Here is a 23,926-nt window from a genome sequence, read left to right as displayed (position 1 = left end):
GTCATTTGACAGTAAGTGATGGGATGCATGGGTATTTTTATGACGGTGGACAAGGCCCTTTGTGGCAGAGCATTGTGGACCAATAAATGCAGATGCATTGTGGAAATTGTATGAATTCCATCTGTAAAACAGCAATTCTAATAATATGTCAGGAAATTGCTGATTCAGAGATCTGAAGTCGTTTTTTGGTATATCCATTATTCATGTTAACCACTTTTGGCGAATTTTGGCTTTGAGCTATTTTAATGTACGGACAGATATTAAACAGCAGTTCCTGTTTCAAAGTAAAGGTTTTTAGGCCATGCTGCAGGTTTTTAAAACCACGTCATGTCCTGTACCTTGCAATTCATATTACATTATTTCATTTTTTCCTCTATTGAGTTCATGGAGGAGAAAAAAAAGAACACATAACCTTGATAGCAGCAACTGCCAATTTACCATAGAGGTAGGTCTAGCAACAACTTTTAGTACTCTTTTGCAGAAAACTTGCTTGTCCATTAAAGAGGTTTTCGGAAAAATAGAAAACCCTTCTTTTATTTCATACAACTACTTAAACTCAAATTCATAGAATAACCTGTTGCTTTGTTTCTCAAGGAAGTTGGAGTACCCACAGGAAACCAACACAAGCAGGCAAAGAATATACACCAGATGGCCACTTTAGCGGAGACAGTGGCCCTTCCACAATTGTAGCTTCTCTGTATGGAAATTAGACACTTGACCCAAGAGTGCAGCATAAAATCAAGCGACATGTTTACCATCAATCACTTTCAGCATGAGTCGACATCAGAATAGGAAAATCCAGCGATCGGAGCGACTTCAAATAAAGCATGGTCTCAGTGCTTGACTAGGCAGGGCCAGAATTTTAAGCACTGCCAACTTTGTGGGGATTTCTCGTAGAATGGTATTGAAGGTATACCGAGAATGGTGTGATCAAGATAAAACATCCACAGTGGAGCCAGTGGATGTATGCAATTCATTGACGAAAGGGATCTGAGAAGGATTTCAAGAATTGTTCTGCTGAACAGGTGACGCACAATCAAGCAAATTGCAACCAAATGTAATTCTGGTGCTCCAACGTGTGTGGTTCTTTAGCATGGATGCGCTACAACAGCAGACAACCAGAGCAAGTGCCATTACTGTCTAAGAGAAACAGAAAGACATGATTACCATGGGCAAAAGAGAACAAAAATGGATCACTGAGCAGTAGACAAATTTCGGCTGGTCAGGTGAATCCAGATTTCTGTTGCACCGTGGTGATGAGAGAGTCAGAATTTGGCGCAAGTAGCCAAATTAATTAACTTTTATTGTCAGCTGTTCAGAGCTTGTTAGTACCTGCATTTAATTCGCAGCAACTTCAAGAAGATTCCTGTCTGCATGGGCCAATATTCCTGCAGATCGAGTCCAACGTCTAGTGCAATGCATGCCATGACAAATTACTGCTGTTATGAAGGCCAAAGGATATCCAACGCACTATTAGATGGATATCTGTAATAAAGTGGACATTCAATGTACTAAATTCCATGCTGTCATTTTGAACCTAAGATACCAGTGTTGCAAGGTAAAGCCTGTTTCACATGGGCTACAAAATGAGAGATCACTACAAAACGCATGTATGTGACGCCCATGGTTTCCATTGGGTTCTTTCACATTAGTTTTGTAGGCTGCTACATTGTGAGACTATAAAATCGAGGCATGCTCTATAGGGCTTGTACGATTTTAGAGCCATTGTGAAACAGGCCTAATATCAAATCACTTATTATTAACCATTAGGCTCCAAGTACATGGCAAGGTCGTATGCAGAGTTCCTAGGGTTCTACATTTCGAATTGGTACCTCCATAAGACACCATATTGTCCTTTAGAAGCAATGCTGATGTGGAATACGGCTCATATGTTTCTTCTCATGATTGAGTTCCTTAGTCACCCAACAGTAAATAAGAAATAAAATATTTCCCTCTTGACTTTTGCCGCAAAGGGTAAGAAGCACTTTGGACTCATAAAAATGTAGCCAACCCTTACTCTTCTTTAGCAAATCCCGTTTTTCCTATCACAGATAAAGTGCTGCAGTATAACCCATGTGTTCTCTTATTGTGCTGGGTAAGTAGATTAATGACAGCGATGTGAACTGCCAGCTTCACAGTTGAAGTAATGTTTAAAACACTTACAGTTAGATTAATCTCTGCGTGGTATGGGGCTGACCTTTACGGTGACCTACACACACATATCCTACTTCTGCAGCACAAACATATTTTTTTAACTGCAGGTCTTGACATTGCGTTGAGTTTGCATAACTCATACATTAGGTAACGAAACTCAGTCAAGGGCAAATGCAAGGTATCTCACATAATATGATACACTGCTGAACCTGGCATCAATAAGCAAAACGGAGATGGTGGATATCCTCGGCCGAGACCTGTCACTGATCAACTGAGAATAATCGTCATTATCTGATAAACTGTAGAATTTAAGGGACGGTGTGGTGTACACATTCAGTGCATATACCAGATATGTCCATAGGGCCCTATTTTATCCACCATATGCAAAAAAAAAAAAGGGTCCATCTGGCACATGTTGGGCCGGGATGCATACCTTTTTTTGCATCGGTCACTTATCTGCTATGATGCATGCTGCATTTTGTGGGAGTCCAACACAAAAAAAAATCTGCATGCGTAGTATGAAATCAAAGGCATATTGAAGTACAGTGTGGACACTGTCAGATGACAGATGGAGCCCCCTCTGTCTATTCACCTAGACCTCGTGGGATTAAAGGGCCAGGATTGGATTTATCTTCAATCCCAGCTGTTGCAAGCAGGTATCAACTGTAAAACATATCTATTATCCACCACGTATGAAGTTCCATACACTGTCTTCCAACTTCTGCCAAAGATATGCTGTTACATTTGTTCTGACCTGTCAGCACAAAGACTACGTGCAGAGACAGGTAGAATGACATGTAAGACTCAGGGGACAACAAAGAAATCAGGAGTGAAGCACAGTTTAGCAGACAATGGAAATAAACAGAAACAAGACCTTAATTCTATCCCTATATCTGCCTTAAGTGAACCTGCTAAAAGAATGTAGCACCCTCCCTGAAAAGGGTGACCCCACAGCTTGAACCTGGCTTGGTTTTCTAACCACCTCTGCATGTAATGAGGAGGAAAAAAATCAGATACAAGGAGAGATGAGACAAATAAAACTAATAAGGTAACCAAAGAGAAAGAACGAAAGAAGCTAAGAAAGTACAAGACAGACTAACTGAAGAAATCTAGACTCCTAATTACAATACAGAATGAGCAAAGAAGTATAATAGAGCTCAGAGCTGAGTCACACCAATACACCCAGAAACAGTACATAAGTGTAAAAAGAAGAGTATAACCGGCAACCTCTACTCAGAGGAGCCAGACAAATATCTTAAAGTTACTGACAGGCTGTCTGGGATCAAGGACAGCCCAGCCAGCCAATTGGCCTACAGACAGATGGGAGATATTTCTCCTTGCCGAATGGCGCTATGCATGTTCCAGCAGACGCATCATGTGATCAGGTGCTAATGTTGTGATGTTACACTGAACCTGGCATATGCAGTACTGTGACATATGTAGCATGGGTTGAAAAAGGTTAAAAGAGTTGTCCTGCTGCTCCCATGGTGTCATATTGGCGCATGATAACTGCAGCCTGTAAACAGAGGTGGGACAGGAGATTACAGGCTGCTGCGGGATTGAGCCGTATTTCCTGGCATCACCTCTGTGGATACTGATTGGTTCCAGCAATCATGTGACTGTGATGCTGCAACCTACTGGACATAATTATTATGTCTCTAGTAAAACACGAGATAATTATTACGGAATTCCGACTGCCAGTTCTCTCCCACTCCCCACCCCCCCTCCTTATGGCTCCATAGGCAATATGTCTGCCCCATTTTATCTATGTGCTATAAAACGTATAGATCATTGATCAAGCATATGGAAATGTGATGCATTTTAAACAATGATAGTTGCAAGTAGAGATGAGCGAACGTACTCGTCCGAGCTTGATGCTCGGGCGACTATTAGGGTGTTCGGGATGCTCGTTACTCTTAACGAGCACCACGCGGTGTTCGGGTTACTTTCACTTTCCTCTCTGAGACGTTAGCGCGCTTTTCTGGCCAATTGAAAGACAGGGAAGGCATTACAACTTCCCCCTGTGACGTTCAAGCCCTATACCACCCCCCTGCTGTGAGTGGCTGGGGATATCAGATGTCACCCGAGTATAAAAGTCGGCCCCTCCCGCGGCTCGCCTCAGATGCCTTGAGAGTTAGCTGAGGGAAAGTGCTGTTGTGTTGGAGCTGCTGTAGGGAGAGTGTTAGGAGTGAGTGTAGGCTTCAAGAACCCCAACGGTCCTTCTTAGGGCCACATCTATCCGTGTGCAGTACTGTGGAGGCTGCTGTTAGCAGTGTTGCACAATTTTTTTTTTTCAAAATCGGCTGTGCAGAGCATTGCGCCCTGCAGTAATAGTCCAGGGACAGAAGTGCTGGTTAGGCAGGGAGAGTGTTAGGAGTGAGTGTAGGCTTCAAGAACCCCAACGGTCCTTCTTAGGGCCACATTTAACCGTGTGCAGTACTGTGCAGGCTGCTGTTAGCAGTGTTGCATTTTTTTTTTTTTTTCAAAATCGGCTGTGCAGAGCATTGCGCCCTGTTGTAATACTACAGGGACAGAATTGTGTAGGCAGGGCCAGAAGACATATATTATTGATTGAATATAGTCAGTGGGCCTTTTCTTTAAAAAAAAAGGGAAACATTCTATTTGGCCTGCCTCTGACAGTCCTCAGCGTTCTGGGTACGTGTGTGGTGGGTGGAGAACATAAAGAAATCATACGCAGCCAGCTACGTTTAACAGCAGGCTTGCGCCAATTTATTTCCTGCCTGGGAAAAATCACCGCTCTGCTGCACTTCATATAACACTGCAGTTCTGTTGAACACATTTCTTATCTGATTGAATATAGTCAGTGGGCCTTCCCTTTAAAAAAAAAAAGGGAAACATTCTATTTGGCCTGCCTCTGACAGTCCTCAGCGTTCTGGGTACGTGTGTGGTGGGTGGAGAACGTAAAGAAATCATACGCAGCCAGCTACGTTTAACAGCAGGCTTGCGCCAATTTATTTCCTGCCTGGGAAAAATCACCGCTCTGCTGCACTTCATATAACACTGCAGTTCTGTGGAACACAGTTCTAATCTTATCTGATTGAATATAGTCAGTGGGCCTTCCCTTTAAAAAAAAAGGGAAACATTCTATTTGGCCTGCAGGCTTGCGCCAATTTATTTCCTGCCTGGGAAAAATCACTGGTAATACAGCATGCTGAGGGGTAGGGGTAGGCCTAGAGGACGTGGACATGGCCGAGGACGCGTAGGCCCAAGTGAGGGTGTGGGCACAGGCCGAGCTCCTGATCAAGGTGTATCGCAGCCGACTGCTGCGCGATTGGGAGAGAGGCACGTTTCTGGCGTCCCCACATTCATCGCCCAATTAATGGGTCCACGCGGGAGACCTTTATTAGAAAATGAGCAGTGTGAGCAGGTCCTGTCGTGGATGGCAGAAAGTGCTTCCAGCAACCTATCGTCCACCCAGAGTTCTGCGCCGTCCACTGCTGCAACTCAGAATCCTCTGGCTGCTGCTCCTCCTTCCTCCCAGCCTCCTCACTCCATGAAAATGAGACATTCTGAGGAGCGGGCAGACTCCCAGGAACTGTTCTCGGGCCCCTGCTCAGATTGGGCAGCAGTGGTTCCTCTCCCACCAGAGGAGTTTATCGTCACTGATGCCCAACCATTGGAAAGTTCCCGGGGTCCGGGGGATGAGGCTGGGGACTTCCGGCAACTGTCTCAAGACCTTTCAGTGGGTGAGGAGGATGATGACGATGAGACACAGTTGTCTTGCAGTGAGGTAGTAGTAAGGGCAGTAAGTGCGAGGGAGGAGCGCACAGAGTATTCGGAGGAAGAGCAGCAGGACGATGAGGTGACTGACCCCACCTGGTGTGCAACGCCTACTCAGGACAGGTCTTCAGAGGGGGAGGCAAGGGCAGCAGCAGGGCAGGTTGCAAGAGGCAGTGCGGTGGCCAGGGGTAGAGGCAGGGCCAGACCGAATAATCCACCAACTGTTTCCCAAAGCGCACCCTCGCGCCATGCCACCCTGCAGAGGCCGAGGTGCTCTAAGGTCTGGCAGTTTTTCACAGAGACGCCTAACGACCGACGAACAGTGGTGTGCAACCTTTGTCGCGCCAAGATCAGCCGGGGAGCCACCACCAACAGCCTCACCACCACCAGCATGCGCAGACATATGATGGCCAAGCACCCCACAAGGTGGGACGAAGGCCGTTCACCGCCTCCGGTTTGCACCGCTGCCTCTCCCCCTGTGCCCCAACCTGCCACTGAGATCCAACCCCCCTATCAGGACACAGGCACTACCGTCTCCTGGCCTGCACCCACACCCTCACCTCCGGTGTCCTCGGCCCCATCCACCAATGTCTCGCACCGCACCGTCCAGCCGTCGCTAGCGCAAGTCTTTGAGCGGAAGCGCAAGTACGCCGCCACGCACCCGCACGCTCAAGCGTTAACCGTGCACATAGCGAATTTTATCAGCCTTGAGATGCTGCCGTATAGGGTTGTGGAAACGGAGTCCTTCAAAAGTATGATGGCGGCGGCGGCCCCGCGCTACTCAGTTCCCAGTCGCCACTACTTTTCCCGATGTGCCATCCCAGCCCTGCACGACCACGTCTCCCGCAACATTGTACGCGCCCTCACCAATGCGGTTAGTGGCAAGGTCCACTTAACAACGGACACGTGGACAAGCACAGGCGGGCAGGGCCACTACATCTCCCTGACGGCACATTGGGTGAATTTAGTGGAGGCTGGGACAGAGTCAGAGCCTGGGACCGCTCACGTCCTACCCACCCCCAGAATTGCGGGCCCCAGCTCGGTGGTGGTATGTTCGGCGGTGTATGCTTCCCCCACTAAAGCACCCTCCTCCTCCTCCTCCTCCTCAACCTCTGTCTCGCAATCTACATGTGTCAGCAGCAGCAGGACGTCGCCAGCAGTCGGTGTCGCGCGGCGTGGTAGCACAGCGGTGGGCAAGCGTCAGCAGGCCGTGCTGAAACTACTCAGCTTAGGAGATAAGAGGCACACGGCCCACGAACTGCTGCGGGGTCTAACAGAGCAGACCGACCGTTGGCTTGCGCCGCTGAGCCTCCAACCGGGCATGGTCGTGTGTGACAACGGCCGTAACCTGGTGGCGGCTCTGCAGCTCGGCAGCCTCACGCACGTGCCATGCCTGGCCCACGTCTTTAATTTGGTGGTTCAGCGCTTTCTGAAAAGCTACCCACGCTTGTCAGACCTGCTCGTAAAGGTGCGCCGACTCTGCGCACATTTCCGCAAGTCCCACACGGACGCTGCCACCCTGCGGACACTGCAACATCAGTTTCATCTGCCAGTGCACCGACTGCTGTGCGACGTGCCCACACGGTGGAACTCTACGCTCCACATGTTGGCCAGGCTCTATGAGCAGCGTAGAGCTATAGTGGAATACCAACTCCAACATGGGCGGCGCAGTGGGAGTCAGCCTCCTCAATTATTTTCAGAAGAGTGGGCCTGGTTGGCAGACATCTGCCAGGTCCTTGGAAAGTTTGAGGAGTCTACCCAGGTGGTGAGCGGCGATGCTGCAATCATTAGCGTCACCATTCCTCTGCTATGCCTCTTGAGAAGTTCCCTGCAAAGCATAAAGCCAAATGCTTTGCGCTCGGAAACGGAGGCGGGGGAAGACAGTATGTCGCTGGATAGTCAGAGCACCCTCCTGTCTATATCTCAGCGCGTTGAGGAGGAGGAGGAGGAGCATGAGGAGGATGAGGAGGAGGGGGAAGAGACAGCTTGGCCCACTGCTGACGGTACCCATGCTGCTTGCCTGTCATCCTTTCAGCGTGTATGGCCTGAGGAGGAGGAGGCGGAGGAGGAGGAGGAGGAGGATCCTGAAAGTGATCTTCCTAGTGAAGACAGCCATGTGTTGCGTACAGGTACCCTGGCACACATGGCTGACTTCATGTTAGGATGCCTTTCTCGTGACCCTCGTGTTGCACGCATTCTGGCCACTACGGATTACTGGGTGTACACACTGCTCGACCCACGGTATAAGGAGAACCTTTCCACTCTCAATCCTGAAGAGGAAAGGGGTTCGAGAGTGTTGCTATACCACAGGACCCTGGCGGACAAGCTGATGGTAAAATTCCCCTCCGACAGCGCTAGTGGCAGAAGGCGTAGTTCCGAGGGCCAGGTAGCAGGGGAGATGCGGAGATCGAGCAGCATGTTCAGCACAGGCAGTGCAACACTCTTTAAGGCCCTGGACAGCTTTATGGCTCCCCACCAAGACTGTGTCACCGCTCCCCAGTCAAGGCTGAGTCGGCGGGAGCACTGTAAAAGGATGGTGAGGGAGTACATAGCCGATCGCACGACCGTCCTCCGTGACGCCTCTGCCCCCTACAACTACTGAGTGTCGAAGCTGGACACGTGGCCTGAACTTGCGCTGTATGCCCTGGAGGTGCTTGCTTGTCCTGCGGCTAGCGTCTTGTCAGAGAGGGTGTTTAGTGCAGCTGGGGGAATCATCACAGATAAGCGTACCCGCCTGTCAACTGACAGTGCCGACAGGCTTACACTCATCAAGATGAACAAAGCCTGGATTTCCCCAGACTTCTCTTCTCCACCAGCGGACAGCAGCGATACTTAAGCAATACGTAGGCTGCACCCGCGGATGGAAGCATCGTTCTGTATCACCATCCAAAACGGTGACATTTCTGCTTCATCAATCTGTGTATAATATTCCTCCTCCTCCTTCTGCTCCTCCTCCTGAAACCTCACGTAATCACGCCGAACTGGCAATTTTTCTTTGGGCCACAAGGCTCACTCATATAATTTTTCCAAACAATTTTTATACGTTTCAATGCTCTTACAAGAACTTTAACTTCAACAACTTTTTCGTTAAACTGGGCTGCCTCCAGGCCTAGTTACCACTTAAGCCACATTAACCAAAGCGATGAATGGGTTTCACCTGCCATCTTGGTTGGGCATGGCCAATTTTTTCTGAGGTACATTAGTACTATTGCTACACCAATTTTTTTGGGCCCTCACCTACAGTGTAATCATTGTAATTTCTATGTTCTTCGCCTGCACTCATGGTACAGAAAGGTGTGTGGGGTTGGCCTACACTTTTACTACATAAATGTAACTGGGGCATTGTCTATACTGCAGCTACTGAAATGTGAAAAAGACTGTTATCTCCCTAAACTGCTGCAATGGGAATTGTTACTGGGGCTTGTCTTGAGTGCTACTATTACTGAAATGGAACTAAGACTGCGCTCCTCCTATACTGCTGCTTCGGAATTGTTACTGGGGCTTGTCTTGAGTGCTACTATTACTGAAATGGAACTAAGACTGCGCTCCTCCTATACTGCTGCAATGGGAATTGTTACTGGGGCCTGTCTTGAGTGCTACTATTACTGAAATGGAACTAAGACTGCGCTCCCCCTATACTGCTGCTAGTGATATGTTAGTGGGGCCTGTCTCTAATACTACCGCTGAAATGTTAATAATTCGGGGCTCTGCCTATACCGCAGCTAATGGTATGTCACTGGGGTGTGGAAACAGAGGCTTCCCAAAGACATGATGGCGGCGAGGCCATTTCCCACCAACGCTGTTACTGTTAAGGTGCATATAACCACGGACACATGGAGAGGACACATAGTGCCTCCAAAACATCCCCCTCCTCCGCCAACAATGAAAACATTCTTGGCAAATACCTTTGCATTGGTCCGTCTGGTGGCAGTCCAAGAATTTCACCTTTAACGACACTACAAGAGAGCACCACCACCATCCCCCCGCCATGGCCCACTTAAACATGGCCACATTCCGAAAACCAACTACATAAAACCGCGCTACTAGGTCCGCAGTCACCACCACATTACCACCAACGAGGTTACTGTTAAGGTACATATTACCAGTCTGACTGGGGCATGCAGTGTGGGCCAAAGCCCACCTGTATTGTATCTGACGTTAGCTCTGCTGAGTAGGGCACTGCAATGGGATATATTTATGTACCACCGGTGGGTTCCAGGGAGCCACCCATGCTGTAGGTGCACACGGAGTTTAACCTACATCTGTCCACTTCTAAAGAACCCCAGTCTGACTGGGGCATGCAGTGTGGGCCGAAGCCCACCTGCATTAAGCACGACATTACTACCTCAGCTGTGTTGGGCAATGCAATGGGATATTTTTATGTACCGCCGGTGGGTTCCAGGGAGCCACCCATGCTGTAGGTGCACACGGAGTTTAAGCTACATGTGTCCACTTCTAAAGAACCCCAGTCTGACTGGGGCATGCAGTGTGGGCCGAAGCCCACCTGCATTAAACATGACATTACTACCTCAGCTGTGATGGGCACTGCAATGGGATATTTTTATGTACCGCCGGTGGCTTCCTGGCACCCACCCATGCTGTCGGTCCACAGGGAGTTGTAAATGCATCTGTTTCCACTTCTAAAGAACCCCAGTCTGACTGGGGCATGCAGTGTGGGTCGAAGCCCACCTGCATTAAGCACGACATTACTACCTCAGCTGTGATGGGCAATGCAATGGGATTTTTTTATGTACCACCGGTGGGTTCCAGGGAGCCACCCATGTTGTAGGTGCACACGGAGTTTAACCTACATCTGTCCACTTGTAAAGAACCCCAGTCAGACTGGGGCATGCAGTGTGGGCCGAAGCCCACCTGTATTAACCACGACATTACCTCAGCTGTGATGGGCAATGCAATGGGATACATTTATGTACAGCGGGTGGGTTCCAGGGAGCCACCCATGCTGTGGGTGCACACGGAATTCCCATTGCGGAGTTGTACCTATAAAAAACTGCGGTCTGACTGGGCCATGCAGACACCTTGACAGAATGAATAGTGTGTGGCACATAGGTTCCCCATTGCTATGCCCACGTGTGCAGCTCCAGATGGAGGTGGCACAGGATTGGATTTCTCATTGCTTCTGTACAGCATTGTGGACTATCGGCCCGCCCCTTTTATGGGGGGGTCGATGCCTAGCCATGCCAACCCTCTGCAGTGTGTGCCTGCTTTTCCTGTGGCAGACGCACTTATAAATAGACATGAGGGTGGCGTGGCATGAGGGCAGCTGAAGGCTGGGCAGGGACAATTTGGTGTACGCTGTGGACACTGTCGTGCGGGGGGGGGGGGGGGGTTGGGCAGCATGTAACCCAGGAGAAGTGGCAGCGGAGTGTCATGCAGGCAGTGATTGTGCTTTGTTGGAGGTAGTGTGGTGCTTAGCTAAGGTATGCCATGCTAATGAGGGCTTTTCAGAAGTAAAAGTTGTTGGGAGGGGGGGGGCCCACTCTTGCCGGTATTGTGGCTTAATAGTAGGACCTGTGAACTTGAGATGCAGCCCAACATGTAGCCCCTCGCCTGCCCTATCCGTTGCTGTGTCGTTCCCATCATTTTCTTGAATTGCCCAGATTTTCACACATGAAAACCTTAGCGAGCATCGGCGAAATACAAAAATGCTCAGGTCGCCCATTGACTTCAATGGGGTTCGTTATTCGAAACGAACCCTCGAGCATCGCGAAAAGTTCGTCCCGAGTAACGAGCACCCGAGCATTTTGGTGCTCGCTCATCTCTAGTTGCAAGCAATTGAATATAGGGGAGGTTGTTTTTTTTTTGCAGTATGCTATGAATGGCTCTCTTTATAAGGTGCAGAGTAATAGATGATTAATTGTTTGGTTCATTGGAAACCAGTTATTAGAAATGGGTATATGATAAGCTAAAAAAAAACATTGAAATGTCTATTATTTTTAGGAGAGTAAATGCTACATTTACATAATAGATTAAGGCGAAAAAAAATACATCAAAGAAAACAATACCTCTCCACAAAGCGCTATTATTTATCCACAAGCAGACCACTATGCTTACTTCCTTTGTAGTACTACAAAAGGAAAGATCTACTGTTTTCAAAGACTTTGGAAATATTAACAAGTGGGTTTACAGGAGACCTACCTATAAAACAAGCTCTTTAAAGGGGTATAAAGGGTATTTACTATTGGTGATCTATCCCAAGGACAGGTCATGAATAGTTGATTGACGAGGGTCTGTTGCTCGGGATTCCCACAGATCAGCTGATCCTGCAGCCTGCTGTCACTAAAGCAGGACCAGATGTTAGTAATGGTATTCAGTGTTGAAAGTATAATAGATGGCTTCATTCTCATTGAAATCATTTCTGGCTTGGACCACAATGAGGAGCCAGAAGTGTAATGAAAGCATCACTCCCATTGATTTCAATGGGAGTGAAGCTATCTATTACATGTCCCGCCCCACTGCACTGACAGCAGGCCACAAGATCAATTCATCTGTGGGATCCTAAACAGCAGATCTCTACTGATCGACTATTACTGACCTATCCCATAGGTAGGTCATCAATTGTAAATGACTGGAATACCCCATTAACCCTTTCGTTGAGAAGGGTTCTCAGACACTTTAAACCTCTAGAAACCAGGACAGTTTTCACAATTTTGATATGTACAAAAAAATCTGAAAATTACAAAATTAAAAAGCACTCATACTAAACCCCTATACCCTTATGTTTTGTGGCGCATTGTCAAAATGGCCCTTAGCACTTTATACTCACAGGCACCTGCATGCAATTTTGTGTAAATGTGTAATTAGTCAAAAAGAATATATAAAAATTGAAATTTGTGGCTAAAAGTGTGACCCAACAGAAAATTATTCCCGCAATACCTCCTAAAAATAAAAGTTCAAAATGTGCATATACACCACTTCGTCTTAGGCCTGTGTCTGCAAGTACATTTTCAGAAAATTACTAGAACTAGAAAGGCCAAAAATCTGCTTTTGAGCGTGAAGTGTTAAAAATAGTTGCAGCCTACTCGTATGACATCTGATCTGCTCATCACAAGAGTGAATACAGTAACTCAATTTATTTACCAACTTCTACAACATGAGAAAATGTATCCACTTCCCTTTCTCTGTTCCTCATTTTTCGAGTTTATGACTTTATATCTGGCAAGCATAAAGATAGAGATGTGCAAATTGTTTTATTCTAAACCGCCCAAAGTTAAAATGACTAGCAATGCAGCACCTCTATTAACATCTATATTTTATATTTCCTTGCTTGCGTTTTGATTCTAAGATACCATTGCTTTTTCTTATTTCAAAAACTTCCATTAAAAATGTATTGGAAAAAAATAGCAACAGCCTATAAAATACAGAAATTACACATGTTAAAAAGTAAGTGCACCCCTAAAGGCTACATGTAGAGATGAGCGAGTGTACTCGCTAAGGCAAATTACTTGAGCGAGTATTGCCATTTTCGAGTACATGCCCGCTCGTCCCAAAAAATTCGGGGGCCGGCGGGGGAGAGCAGGGAGGAATGGGAAGGAGATCTCTCTCCCCCCCCCCCCGCTCCCCCATGCTCACTCCCGCAACTCACCACTCACCCCCACCGGCCCCCGAATCTTTTGCCACGATCGGGCATGTACTCGAAAATGGCAATACTCGCTCAAGTAATTTGCTTAGCGAGTACGCTTGCTCATCTTTCCCTACATGTTTCCTGAAAGTAGACAACCTGCTAATTGCAGTTGAGTCAACAGCTTCACGTAACTTTTTGACCAACAGGAATTATTTTTTTTAAATCTGCATTAAAACATACATTTGCACCTAAAATGCATATGAACAATCTAAAAATAATGGATCAAAGGTGTCAAGTTCACATTTACCACAATCATCAACTATACATCATCAAAAGCTTGTGGTTTCAAAGTTAGTGAAACAGAGGCCATGCAATATTTGGCCATCATTTGCAAATACTGTATACTAAAATGACCATAATCTGCATTATTTGAGAGCGCACAGGACATCATGTATAAAAGTACAATTTAAAGGAGTTTGCGGGTCCAAAACAATTGACCACATTTCCTCAGGATAGCAGATCAATAGCAGATCAGCAGGAGTCCAACACCTTGCATGTTCACCAATCAGCTGATGCGAAAGGGCTTCAGCTGACTTAAAAACTCCAAATACCATCCTCTGTAGTGGCCCAGTAGAGTACCGTAGCTCTCTACACAGTGAACGGTATTCTGAGTCCTCCAGTGGGCTGCAAGTTCTTCACATCAGCTGATCAGTGACATGCCAGGTGTAGAAATCACCAATCTCCTATTGATGGCCTATCCTGAGTATGGGTCAACGATAGTTTTGGACTAGAAAACCTCTTTAATAATTTAGACATTCAACCCACCTTCATGCAACTTTGCATCAAACAGTGATCAAAAGTAAAAATTGCATGAAAATTCAAATTTCTCATTAAAATGTGCATTCAAGCAGATCCAATTTGAAAACATAATGAGCCCTGTAAAAAAACATACTAACTATATAATACAATGCTTTTATAAGTACAGCATAGCAAAAGAGCAGTTTATGTCATCCATACACTATAATTCCTATGTAATTGTTTACAGAGGTTCTTAGAACTGGAGATATGCGAGATAAAATAATGATCAGAAAGCAAACATTTTTCTGGACCCATTGCCAGCAAATCTAGGTTCACTCTTCAAGTACCTCCGTATGCCACAGCCATTTACAACTGTATTCCTATGTAGTTACATATGTTTGCCATTGAAACCATGACATATACTCCAAATGTCCTTCTCAAATGCAGAGCAAAGCTAAACTATTCCCATAGAAGAGCTCTGTAGTCAGCCCCTCTGCATCTTGACGCACAAATATAGCAAGTGGTAACTTGAAATTTAGCAGATTCCAATAACTTAACCACAATGTACAACCCCAATTCTAAAAATGTTGGGAAGCTGTGTAATATGTAAATAATTGTAAAGAAAAAAATGCAATGATTTGGAAAGACCATATTTTATTCACAGTAGAACATAAAACACATATCAGAAGTTGAAAGTGACACATTTCTCCACTTCATTAAAAAACAATTGACTCATTTGGAAATTGATGGCAGCAACACATCTCAAAAAAGTTGGACCAGGGCCATGTCTACTATTATGTCTGGGAAGTGAAGAGACCAGTTGCTGGAGTTTAGGGAGAGGAATGTTGTCCCATTCCTGTCTGATATAAGATTCTTTTTGATCAATAGTCCTGGTTCTTCTTCGACAAATTTTTTATTTCATAATGTGCCAAAAATTTTCTATTGGTGAAAGGTCTGGACTGCAGGCGGCCGGTTCAACCCCCGGACTCTTCTTCTGTGAAGCCCTGCTGTTGTGATGGATGCCGTATGTTGTACAGCATTGTCTTGCTAAATTCATCTGATCACAGAACAGTTTTTCATTTTGCCTCAGTCCATTTTAAGTAATCTTTGGCCCAGAGAAGACACCGGCATTTCTGGATTGTGTTGATATTTGGATACTTTTTTGCATGATACAGCTTTAACCCTTTCCAATCCACTGTCTGATGTCTAAAGACATTTTCATTGAAGGCTGTACAGCTCCAATGTCGGAAGACATCCGACAGGGTATTCTTACTGTAGATTACTGGCCGCTCTGTTGTCGGGGGCCTCTGCAACATGTCCCATACCGCAGTACTGGCTCTAGCCAGCAGATGGTGCCATTGTATAATGGCAGAAAGAGAAAGCCCCCTAGGAAACCCTGAATCCAAAATTGGATTGCAGTGCACAGCAAACTGTAAACAGGCGATGATTTCTGGGCGTATTTCTGAGCCCATGCAGTGATTTGTAATACCGAATCATGCCTGTTTTTAATGAAGTGCTGCCAGAGGGAGTGTGGATCTTGAGCTTCCAATATTAACCCTCAGCCTTGTCCCTTGTGCACATGAATTTCTCCAAATACTCTGAATCTTGCATTCTGTTTTTCTTTACATTTCTTTACATTTTACACAGTGTTCAAACTTATTTGGAAACAGGGTTGTACTAAAATGTTTTAAATCGAGTCATCATAATGCACCAGTCATGTTAACGATTGCTATATCTGTAGCTGATCACAGGAAACAGTAGACTTTATATATAAATAGTCAATAACTCAATAAACACAAATAGAACATAAAAATAGACCAAAAACATTACAAATATTATCAGTAACTGACACATAATGTCAAGTGCAACTCATGATGAGAGATGATCCTAGTCTAGCAAACAGCGCATAAAATACAAACAAGAGTAGATGAGAATTTACAAAGTGGTATTAAGAGACTTACTTATTATATTAAATGCATTTGACCACATCCTTGTGTAGCAGAAATGATACAGTGTATCTCATATACGAGTAGTAATGTTTTTCTCCTACCTCCAGTGGTGCTTACAAGTAAAGATCCGGATGATGTGTTTGTAGGGAGCTTTCCATTGTTTAGTTGCTTTACTCTTTTTAGATGGGACTTTCCATTGTAATGAATCTGTGCCTGCGCTGCAGAGTTCAACTGAATGTTGCACACTTCGCATAGCGAATATAAGATCTTCTTCTTTTCACTAGAGAACTGGCAGTCTGTCCTGTCCGTCCATGTCACTTTTTCCTCAAAGCATCGCAAAAACATTGTTGCACTCATTCTTCCATTTTCTTGCCCGTGATCGGGACTCAATGACCGTTTCATACCTACAAAAAATAAGAATTTGATTTCCATCAATATAACATTTTATTAAAAATGATCAGATTTGTTTTTCTTTGCAAATATATGCCAAATTGATAAGGGATTTAATAAGCATTCTAGAGAATTGCATGTATTGGTTATGTATCTACTGTATACACATATATTAGATAATACTCATTTACATATTGTACAGACGTAAGAAAAACTACATACACCATCTTTGAATTCTATGGTTTTATGCATCGGGACATTAAAAATTTGTCCCTTAGAAGATCTTAAAGTGGACATAATACAACCTCAGATGAACAACAATGCATCACTAATTACATCATGCCATTATTTGTTTACCAAAAACTAGGCCAAAATGCAAAAGCAGTGTGTGAAAAATAAAGTACACCCTTACTACTTCTTAAGGAATTAAGAAAGTAAGTAGCAGCCAGCTGCTGCTAACCAAATGCTCTTGATTAACTGATCAACAGGAAGTGTGACTGCTTCTACAAAAGCAGGCTTTTTGTCAGTTTGCTGGTCTGGAGCATTCAGAAGTGTGTTAACACAATGCCAAGGAGGAAAGACATAAGCAATCATCTTGGATACAGCAATTGTTGTTACCCATCAATCTAGGAAGAGTTCCAATCAACCAAGAGTCCATCATTCTACAATGAGAAGCATTATTCACAAGTGGAAAACATTCAAGACAGTTGACAGTCTTCACAGAAGTCCCAGCAAGTACACCCCAAGGTAAATCCCAGACTCTAAAGGCCTGAGTTAGTATGTTAAATGTTCAAGATCATGACAGTACAATTAGAAAAGGACTGAACAAATATGGCTTGTTTGGAAGGGAGCTTTCTATTGTTTAGTTGCTTTACTCTTTTTAGATGGGACTTTCCACTGTAATGAATCTCTTTCTAAAAAGAAGTTCAAAATAATGATCCGCGCCACCAGGAAATAAATAGTGAAAAGGACTCACCTGGTGCCCAGCGGGGTTCCCATAGACCAGACGATCATACGGGAGCTGCCCGCTGGCACCTGTAGTCCAGGTAGACCCGTAGTAAATGAAGAGAATCCCAATATCCTTCGATGAGGAAGGAGAGTCGCCAGGAAAGAAACAAAACCCCAAAGGGAGAAAATCCCCTCAATGGGTTAAAAGATAAAGTTCCAAGGCAAAAAAATCTTTCCGCGCTGCTGTCGAGTTTCTCTTACGAGAAAAAAATGAATATAAACTGTCGTAGCAGACAGTAATTGAACATATAATTCACTGGTTTTAATTCCAAAGAATAAAAATACAAAGCATGCTGCAGGGAATAGCTCTTTGCTGCAGAGCTATTCCCTGCAGCATGCTTTGTATTTTTATTCTTTGGAATTAAAACCAGTGAATTATATGTTCAATTACTGTCTGCTACGACAGTTTATATTCATTTTTTTCTCGTAAGAGAAACTCGACAGCAGCGCGGAAAGATTTTTTTGCCTTGGAACTTTTTCTAAAAAGAAGCGTAGAAACACAGCTAAAGTTTGCAAAATTGCATCTGAACAAGCCACAAAATGTCAAGAACAAGGTCCTTTGGACAGATGAGACCAAAGTAGAGCTGTTTGACCATAATGCCCAGTGCTATATTTGGCAAAAATGAAACACATCATATGAACACCAACTGTCAAACATGGTGGTGGAGGGATAATGATTTGGGCTTGTTATGCAGCCACAGGACCGGGGCATCTTGAAATCATTGAGTTAACCATGAACTCTTTATTCCAAAGTATTGTACCCTATTCTAAACTCAAATTTGAGGCCATATCTCCAAAAAGCTAAAGATGGGCCAAAACTGGGTCATGCAACAGGACAATTGGAATGCTGTGGCGGGACCTTAGGAGAGTTATGCATAAATACCCACAAACTTCAATGAACTGAGGCAACAGAAAAAACAATCACTTCAAGTTATTGGTATCATATAGTAGGTGGTTCTATCAGCTATTGATTTATGGGACATACTTAATTTTTCACACACTGCTTCTGCAATTTGGCCTAATTTTTGTTAAATAAACAACAACACAATGTAATGCATCCTGTGTTGTTCATCTGAAGTTATATTTACCTAATTTAAGACCTCCTAAAGACCAGATTTTTTTTATTATGTTCTGATATGTAAAACTATAGAATTCAAGCTTGGTATACTTACTTTTTTAGATAGATAGATAGATAGATAGATAGATAGATAGATAGAATTTGTTTCCAAAAACAATTTTGAATTGACTTTCCCTATACCTGCTACACACGTAGGCCACACAAATGTTATATAGAGGCTTGTGGAGAGGGGGTTCCACAATGAAATGCTTCCTGTCATACATTCATAAAGTTTACCCACATAGGACACTAACTGAAGCTCACTGCATATACAAACTATTACACGTACCATTGAGTTAAATCGTAGCTGTAGAAATCTATATGCAGTGAGCTTCTTCTGCAGACAGACACAATTTAATTGTTTAATAAATGACCTCTCCATTTGCTGTAAAAAAAAAAGCCGTAATTGTTCTAAAATAACAAAAGAAACACTACTCACCTCTTCAACCTTCTGACAATCCAGTGCAGATGTTCCAGGAGACATGCCATACTGGCATTGACCAGTGCAGGCAATCAGTGGCCTCAGTAGCCACATACTTAGATCCATGGCATCCTGAGTATCTGTACTGGATTGTCAGAGAATTGAAGAGGCTAGAAGTGTCTCAATTACATCTTTGGCGGTATAAAGGTAAAGCATGGCACTTGAGCACGGTGTGTGGAGAACATACAGTGATTCTGACCATTATGAAGATGAATTGTGAAATTATGGTGAACAATATATTTATTTAAAAAATACATTTAGAAGCGCTCTTAATGGGGAGCGGAGCTCATTCTGAGTTTTGCTATGGGCGTGATCAATTTCTGTATATGCCATTGACTTTCCCTAATATCTCAATGTTGTATTGGTAAATACAGATTAGAAAAACTGGCATTATTGAAAAGTGCCATTTATTTCCTGTTATTTAGTTTAGTTTTAGTTTGGTGCATTCTACTGTTAATTGCCTATGAAGATTATATGGTTTGTATGCTGGATGTTGTGCACCTGCTAGCAATGGTTGTTGTTGAACTATTGTGCACATATGTTTGGCCATGTCATCTATGCTGCGATATGATCTTCATCCAGCTACATTTATTTAGGGATCTAGGAAAAACAGTGCAAAGGGAGATAAATATTGGAAATCTTTTGTACTTCAATGCTTTCTATTGTACTTGCACCATGTCCTGCTGTGTGCTTAACGCCCCCCAAGATGTTTTAGAAATAGATTCACCAAAGAAATACAATATTTTCACAAATCACCAAATAATTCCTGAGTACCAGGTTAATAACACAGGAACCATATATAATGTCGCGCAAACAAAGATTGCAACATTTTCACATAATGCTACAATATTATTTTTCTTTTAGTACTGTTGTTTAAGGCCCTCCTGCACATGGGCAGAAATTCCACAGCGGGATTTCCTGCAGAATTTCCGCCCGTGGAAGCTGCCATAGGATTGCATTAGAAAATGCAATCCTATGCAGACGGCGAAACAAATCTTGGCATGCTCTATTTCTGCGCGGGGCTTGCTGGCTCCGCTCTGTGCATGCGCCAGCTGGCACATCACAGAGCCGGAGCTGCGGGAGCAGGTGAGTGCCGCGCTGATCCCTGCAGGAGCTCGGGTCGGGTCCCGCTGCAAGAATTCTCACAACACGATCCGACCCGGCCGTCTGCAGGCGGCCTAACTGTTGTTCAATGAATACTACAAGGTTGTAAATTAATTTCCCAGTGCAGCAAAAAGTCTTCCCTCACTTAAATAGAAAATCAATAAAATTTACGTGTCCCAATTTGATGACAAAAATTGTAAAATTGACAAAAAAAATGCTGAATCCACAAATATAACAGGCTGTAAATAATGTTGAGTGAAACAAACCAGTAGAACCCAGTTTCAGGTCGAACTTTGCTAGAGTTGTTCTGCACTAGTCACATGGTCACCCCCAGTGATCAATCATTTATGATGATAGATGATTTTGGTGCCCCTTTAAGTGAATGTAGCTAATGTACAATAGCAGACACAGCTCCGAGGCCTAGTGGTGCTGCTTCTGACAAAAAACAAACAAACACATACCCTTTTTTTTAATTCAGTGCAAAATCTTAAAGCATTAGGTTTTTTTATGTAAATGCAAAGAATATAGGAATCTTCAAAGTATACTACTTCAATGTATTCACACACTGGACTGCTTTGAAGATATTTCAATTTTGGGAATATAAATGTAAAAACTAAGCAATTAAACATATGGAGTGCTGTCAATTTTTTTTTTATTTTCAGCTACTTTATTTTAAAAAAAAAACAACTTTGAAAAGTCCTTGAAATTCATGACATTTTGTACAACTTTTGAAGACAGTGAAAAAGAGGGTGTGAAGGGGCCTTAACCGAAGCAATAAAGCATACAGATATGATAGCTTTGAAGCACGCTCAACCATTAAAAACAGAATCAATAACCAGTATATCCAATGTGCCTCATAGAGAATCACTGTTAGTACAAGTACATACGATAATGAGCAATCCATAAAAATTAATAATTAGCAAATCATTTCTAGAAGCAACATAGTCTTGACATTGAATAATTCGAGGACCTGTACTTTGGACTCCCTGCAGCTTCACCCTGCTCCATAGTGTAATCTAGTCTACAACTATAATTATGGCTTTTATCTAAGAAAACTCTAAAAAGAAAAAAAATCTGCTAAAATGACTTCAACTAGTGATGGTAAAAACTAATGACCAGCAAAGCGTCTCATTAGTCAAGTGAAATGGGATTTATTTCTGAAACAGAGGCATTCGATAACAATGAAATATGTGTTAATAAAGGAAATCTTCAGTAGGCGAAGGACAACCTTGAGAGAATGGTAGTTCAAAGTCAAACTATTACAATAGAAATGAAACCATATTGTATAAAACCTATTATAGGATTTTATGTGGATTGTAACAAACAATAAATATGAAAACAGAAAAAATATATAATATATTTATAATAAAAATTTGATTAAATAATGTCACTTTCTGATATTTTCTCTTTAAATCGGTCATCATTCATGTGAAACAGAAACACGCACTTCAGGACTCATACACATTTAGGCCCAATGCCCATGGCCGGATTATCGCTACGGAAATCGAGGCCAGACACCCGCCGCAAATTCTGCAGCATTGTCCGTCCATAGACATGCTTTGTTAAATGATTCTATCCTGCCCACAAGTGGAAATCAGCTGCGATTTTCCGCTGACGGGGGAGACACTCCCCGCAGATCCGGACAGGTGAGTATGGTGTCTCTGATGGGCGTCGGGTCTGATTCTGCTATGAGATTTCTCAGGCGGAATCCGACACGGCCTTGGGCATGAGCCCTTAATAGTGGAATAAAAATGTATAGCTGTTATGTATGGTGTACTAACTTCTTAAAATGCAAGGTTCTTAGCGCTTATTTGGATCAAAACATGTGTTCCCATCCGCCATGTTCAGGCGAACTTTGCTTTCAGATGGGTTCCTAACTCTAACAGACATTTCTTTTTGGGCTTAAGCCTCCAAATGGATTCAAGGAACATAGGATACCAGGCTATATTATCGAAATTAAAGACTTGAGAAAGATGGGTCTCCCAATTCTAACACCTTTCTTTTGACTCTTGCTTCTTCCTGATGCTAGTCCTTGAGATAGACTGGGCAGGGAAAATCAATGTGGAGGTTCCTTCGTTGACTCATTCTCTTTGCTTGTGCAGCTCGGCATTACTCTTCACTATTGTATATAGTCGGCGTACCAGGATTTCACAGGACTTACGTTTCCAATTTATTAAATCCCGATTTTTCCACTTTGTTAAACCATTGTCATGGAACCTCAGCAGATTTCCAATGTAGGTGTTACGATTGTGTGGGCAAACAAGCACGGGGCCAACACGATCGCAACCAAGGAGGACTGTTACGTGTGTTTCTGAGTATGTTGTATGCAGTATGTTGGTATGCTGTATGTTGTGCAACATCTATGTTGCTATGTTATGTTGTAAGTGGGGGGGCATTATGTTATGATTGTGTGGGCAAACTAAGCACGGGGCCCACACGATCGTGATCAAAGAGGAGGACTGGGTACGCACACGGGTTTCTGGCTAACTGACCCTCTGCTACACAGGAGGATGGCAAGGCCCTACCTAAGCGGGGACATTGCCCCAATAAGGGCAGCCCATCAGTCTTAGGATCTGCCCCAGGCAGCACTCTCGAATCTTCAGGGACGAGCCAGCAGGTACTCGAAAAAGGCGAAGCTCTCTCGAGTACATCGCCTTAACGAGTATGCTCGCTCATCTCTATCAGTAATACTTTTTCCTCTAAACTTTTTTAGGCTAAATAACTAAAATATGAATTTAAAGTCTACAATGAAATGAAATACATGAGAAACATTAGGTAGTTACACTGAAAAAAATGTCCTACGTAAAATTGCCTGGTTCTGGTAACAATCCAAAATCTTCTCATTACAGCGACTATTGTTTTATCCAGTCTGGCTCCATTAGGATACAGATGTAGAAAAAGTTTAACTTGACTATTAACATGCTAAGATAACTTTCTGTTCCACCGTTTATTTGCTATTTCAATTCTTTTCCACTGCTTTTGGTGTGTTGAGAGAACAATAGCTTTTCGATGGCTTCAAAGAAAGATAATTTATAACAGAAAGTTATCACAGACAAAAATAAACTTTGCTTCATCTGAAGGTTCACCAGAGTTGCGTATTCATCAGATTTGCAACAAATACAAGGCTGATTTCTGAAGTGGATATGCCAGTAGATACTCATGTGAATTAGCCACATTGTTACTCAATGGGGCTAATCTGTAGGAAACACATGGATTTTAGAATCTGCAGCACATGTATTATTCTGCACAGATTTTTTCGGCTGCATATGAATGGGGTATAAAATACCCATTCACTTCCATATGCTAGCTGCAGGATGTCATCCTGTTTTGCCAGGATTTAGGCATAAGATCCACAACTGCGAAGGAAGGGTGAAACCTGTAAGCTTTTTTAAAGTTTATATTTCACTGCCCTGTATGAAGATAAAATAAAGTATCATTGATTGGAGATCGATGTGCTGAAGCTGGTTACCTCCTCTTCCTGTTTCTCAACTGCACGAGCTAGCAGTCTACCAAGTCTCCACATCAGATCTCCTCCATCCCAGTGGAATTATCAAGCCTCCGCTTTTTGGATTCACTATTTGCATGAAGCCTGTAAAACC

The 23,926-nt window shown here is 43.7% G+C and overlaps 1 protein-coding gene across 2 annotated transcripts in view; it reads right to left on the bottom strand.

Moving 5' to 3' along the window:
* The window catches only part of ZNF385B (zinc finger protein 385B), a 621,952-nt gene that overhangs the window by 428,606 nt on the left and 169,420 nt on the right, over positions 1 to 23,926 (bottom strand). For both annotated transcript variants that reach the window (XM_066575763.1, XM_066575764.1), the window contains exon 3: positions 16,329 to 16,631. In XM_066575763.1, the coding sequence (XP_066431860.1) occupies positions 16,329 to 16,629 (301 nt within the window). In that variant the 5' untranslated portion in view covers positions 16,630 to 16,631. The remainder of the gene's footprint in view (positions 1 to 16,328; positions 16,632 to 23,926) is intronic.

The sequence above is a fragment of the Eleutherodactylus coqui genome, chromosome 8 (assembly GCF_035609145.1).
Source record: "Eleutherodactylus coqui strain aEleCoq1 chromosome 8, aEleCoq1.hap1, whole genome shotgun sequence".
Taxonomy (NCBI): Eukaryota; Metazoa; Chordata; class Amphibia; order Anura; family Eleutherodactylidae; genus Eleutherodactylus; species Eleutherodactylus coqui.
This window is presented reverse-complemented; position numbering and strand designations above follow the sequence as displayed.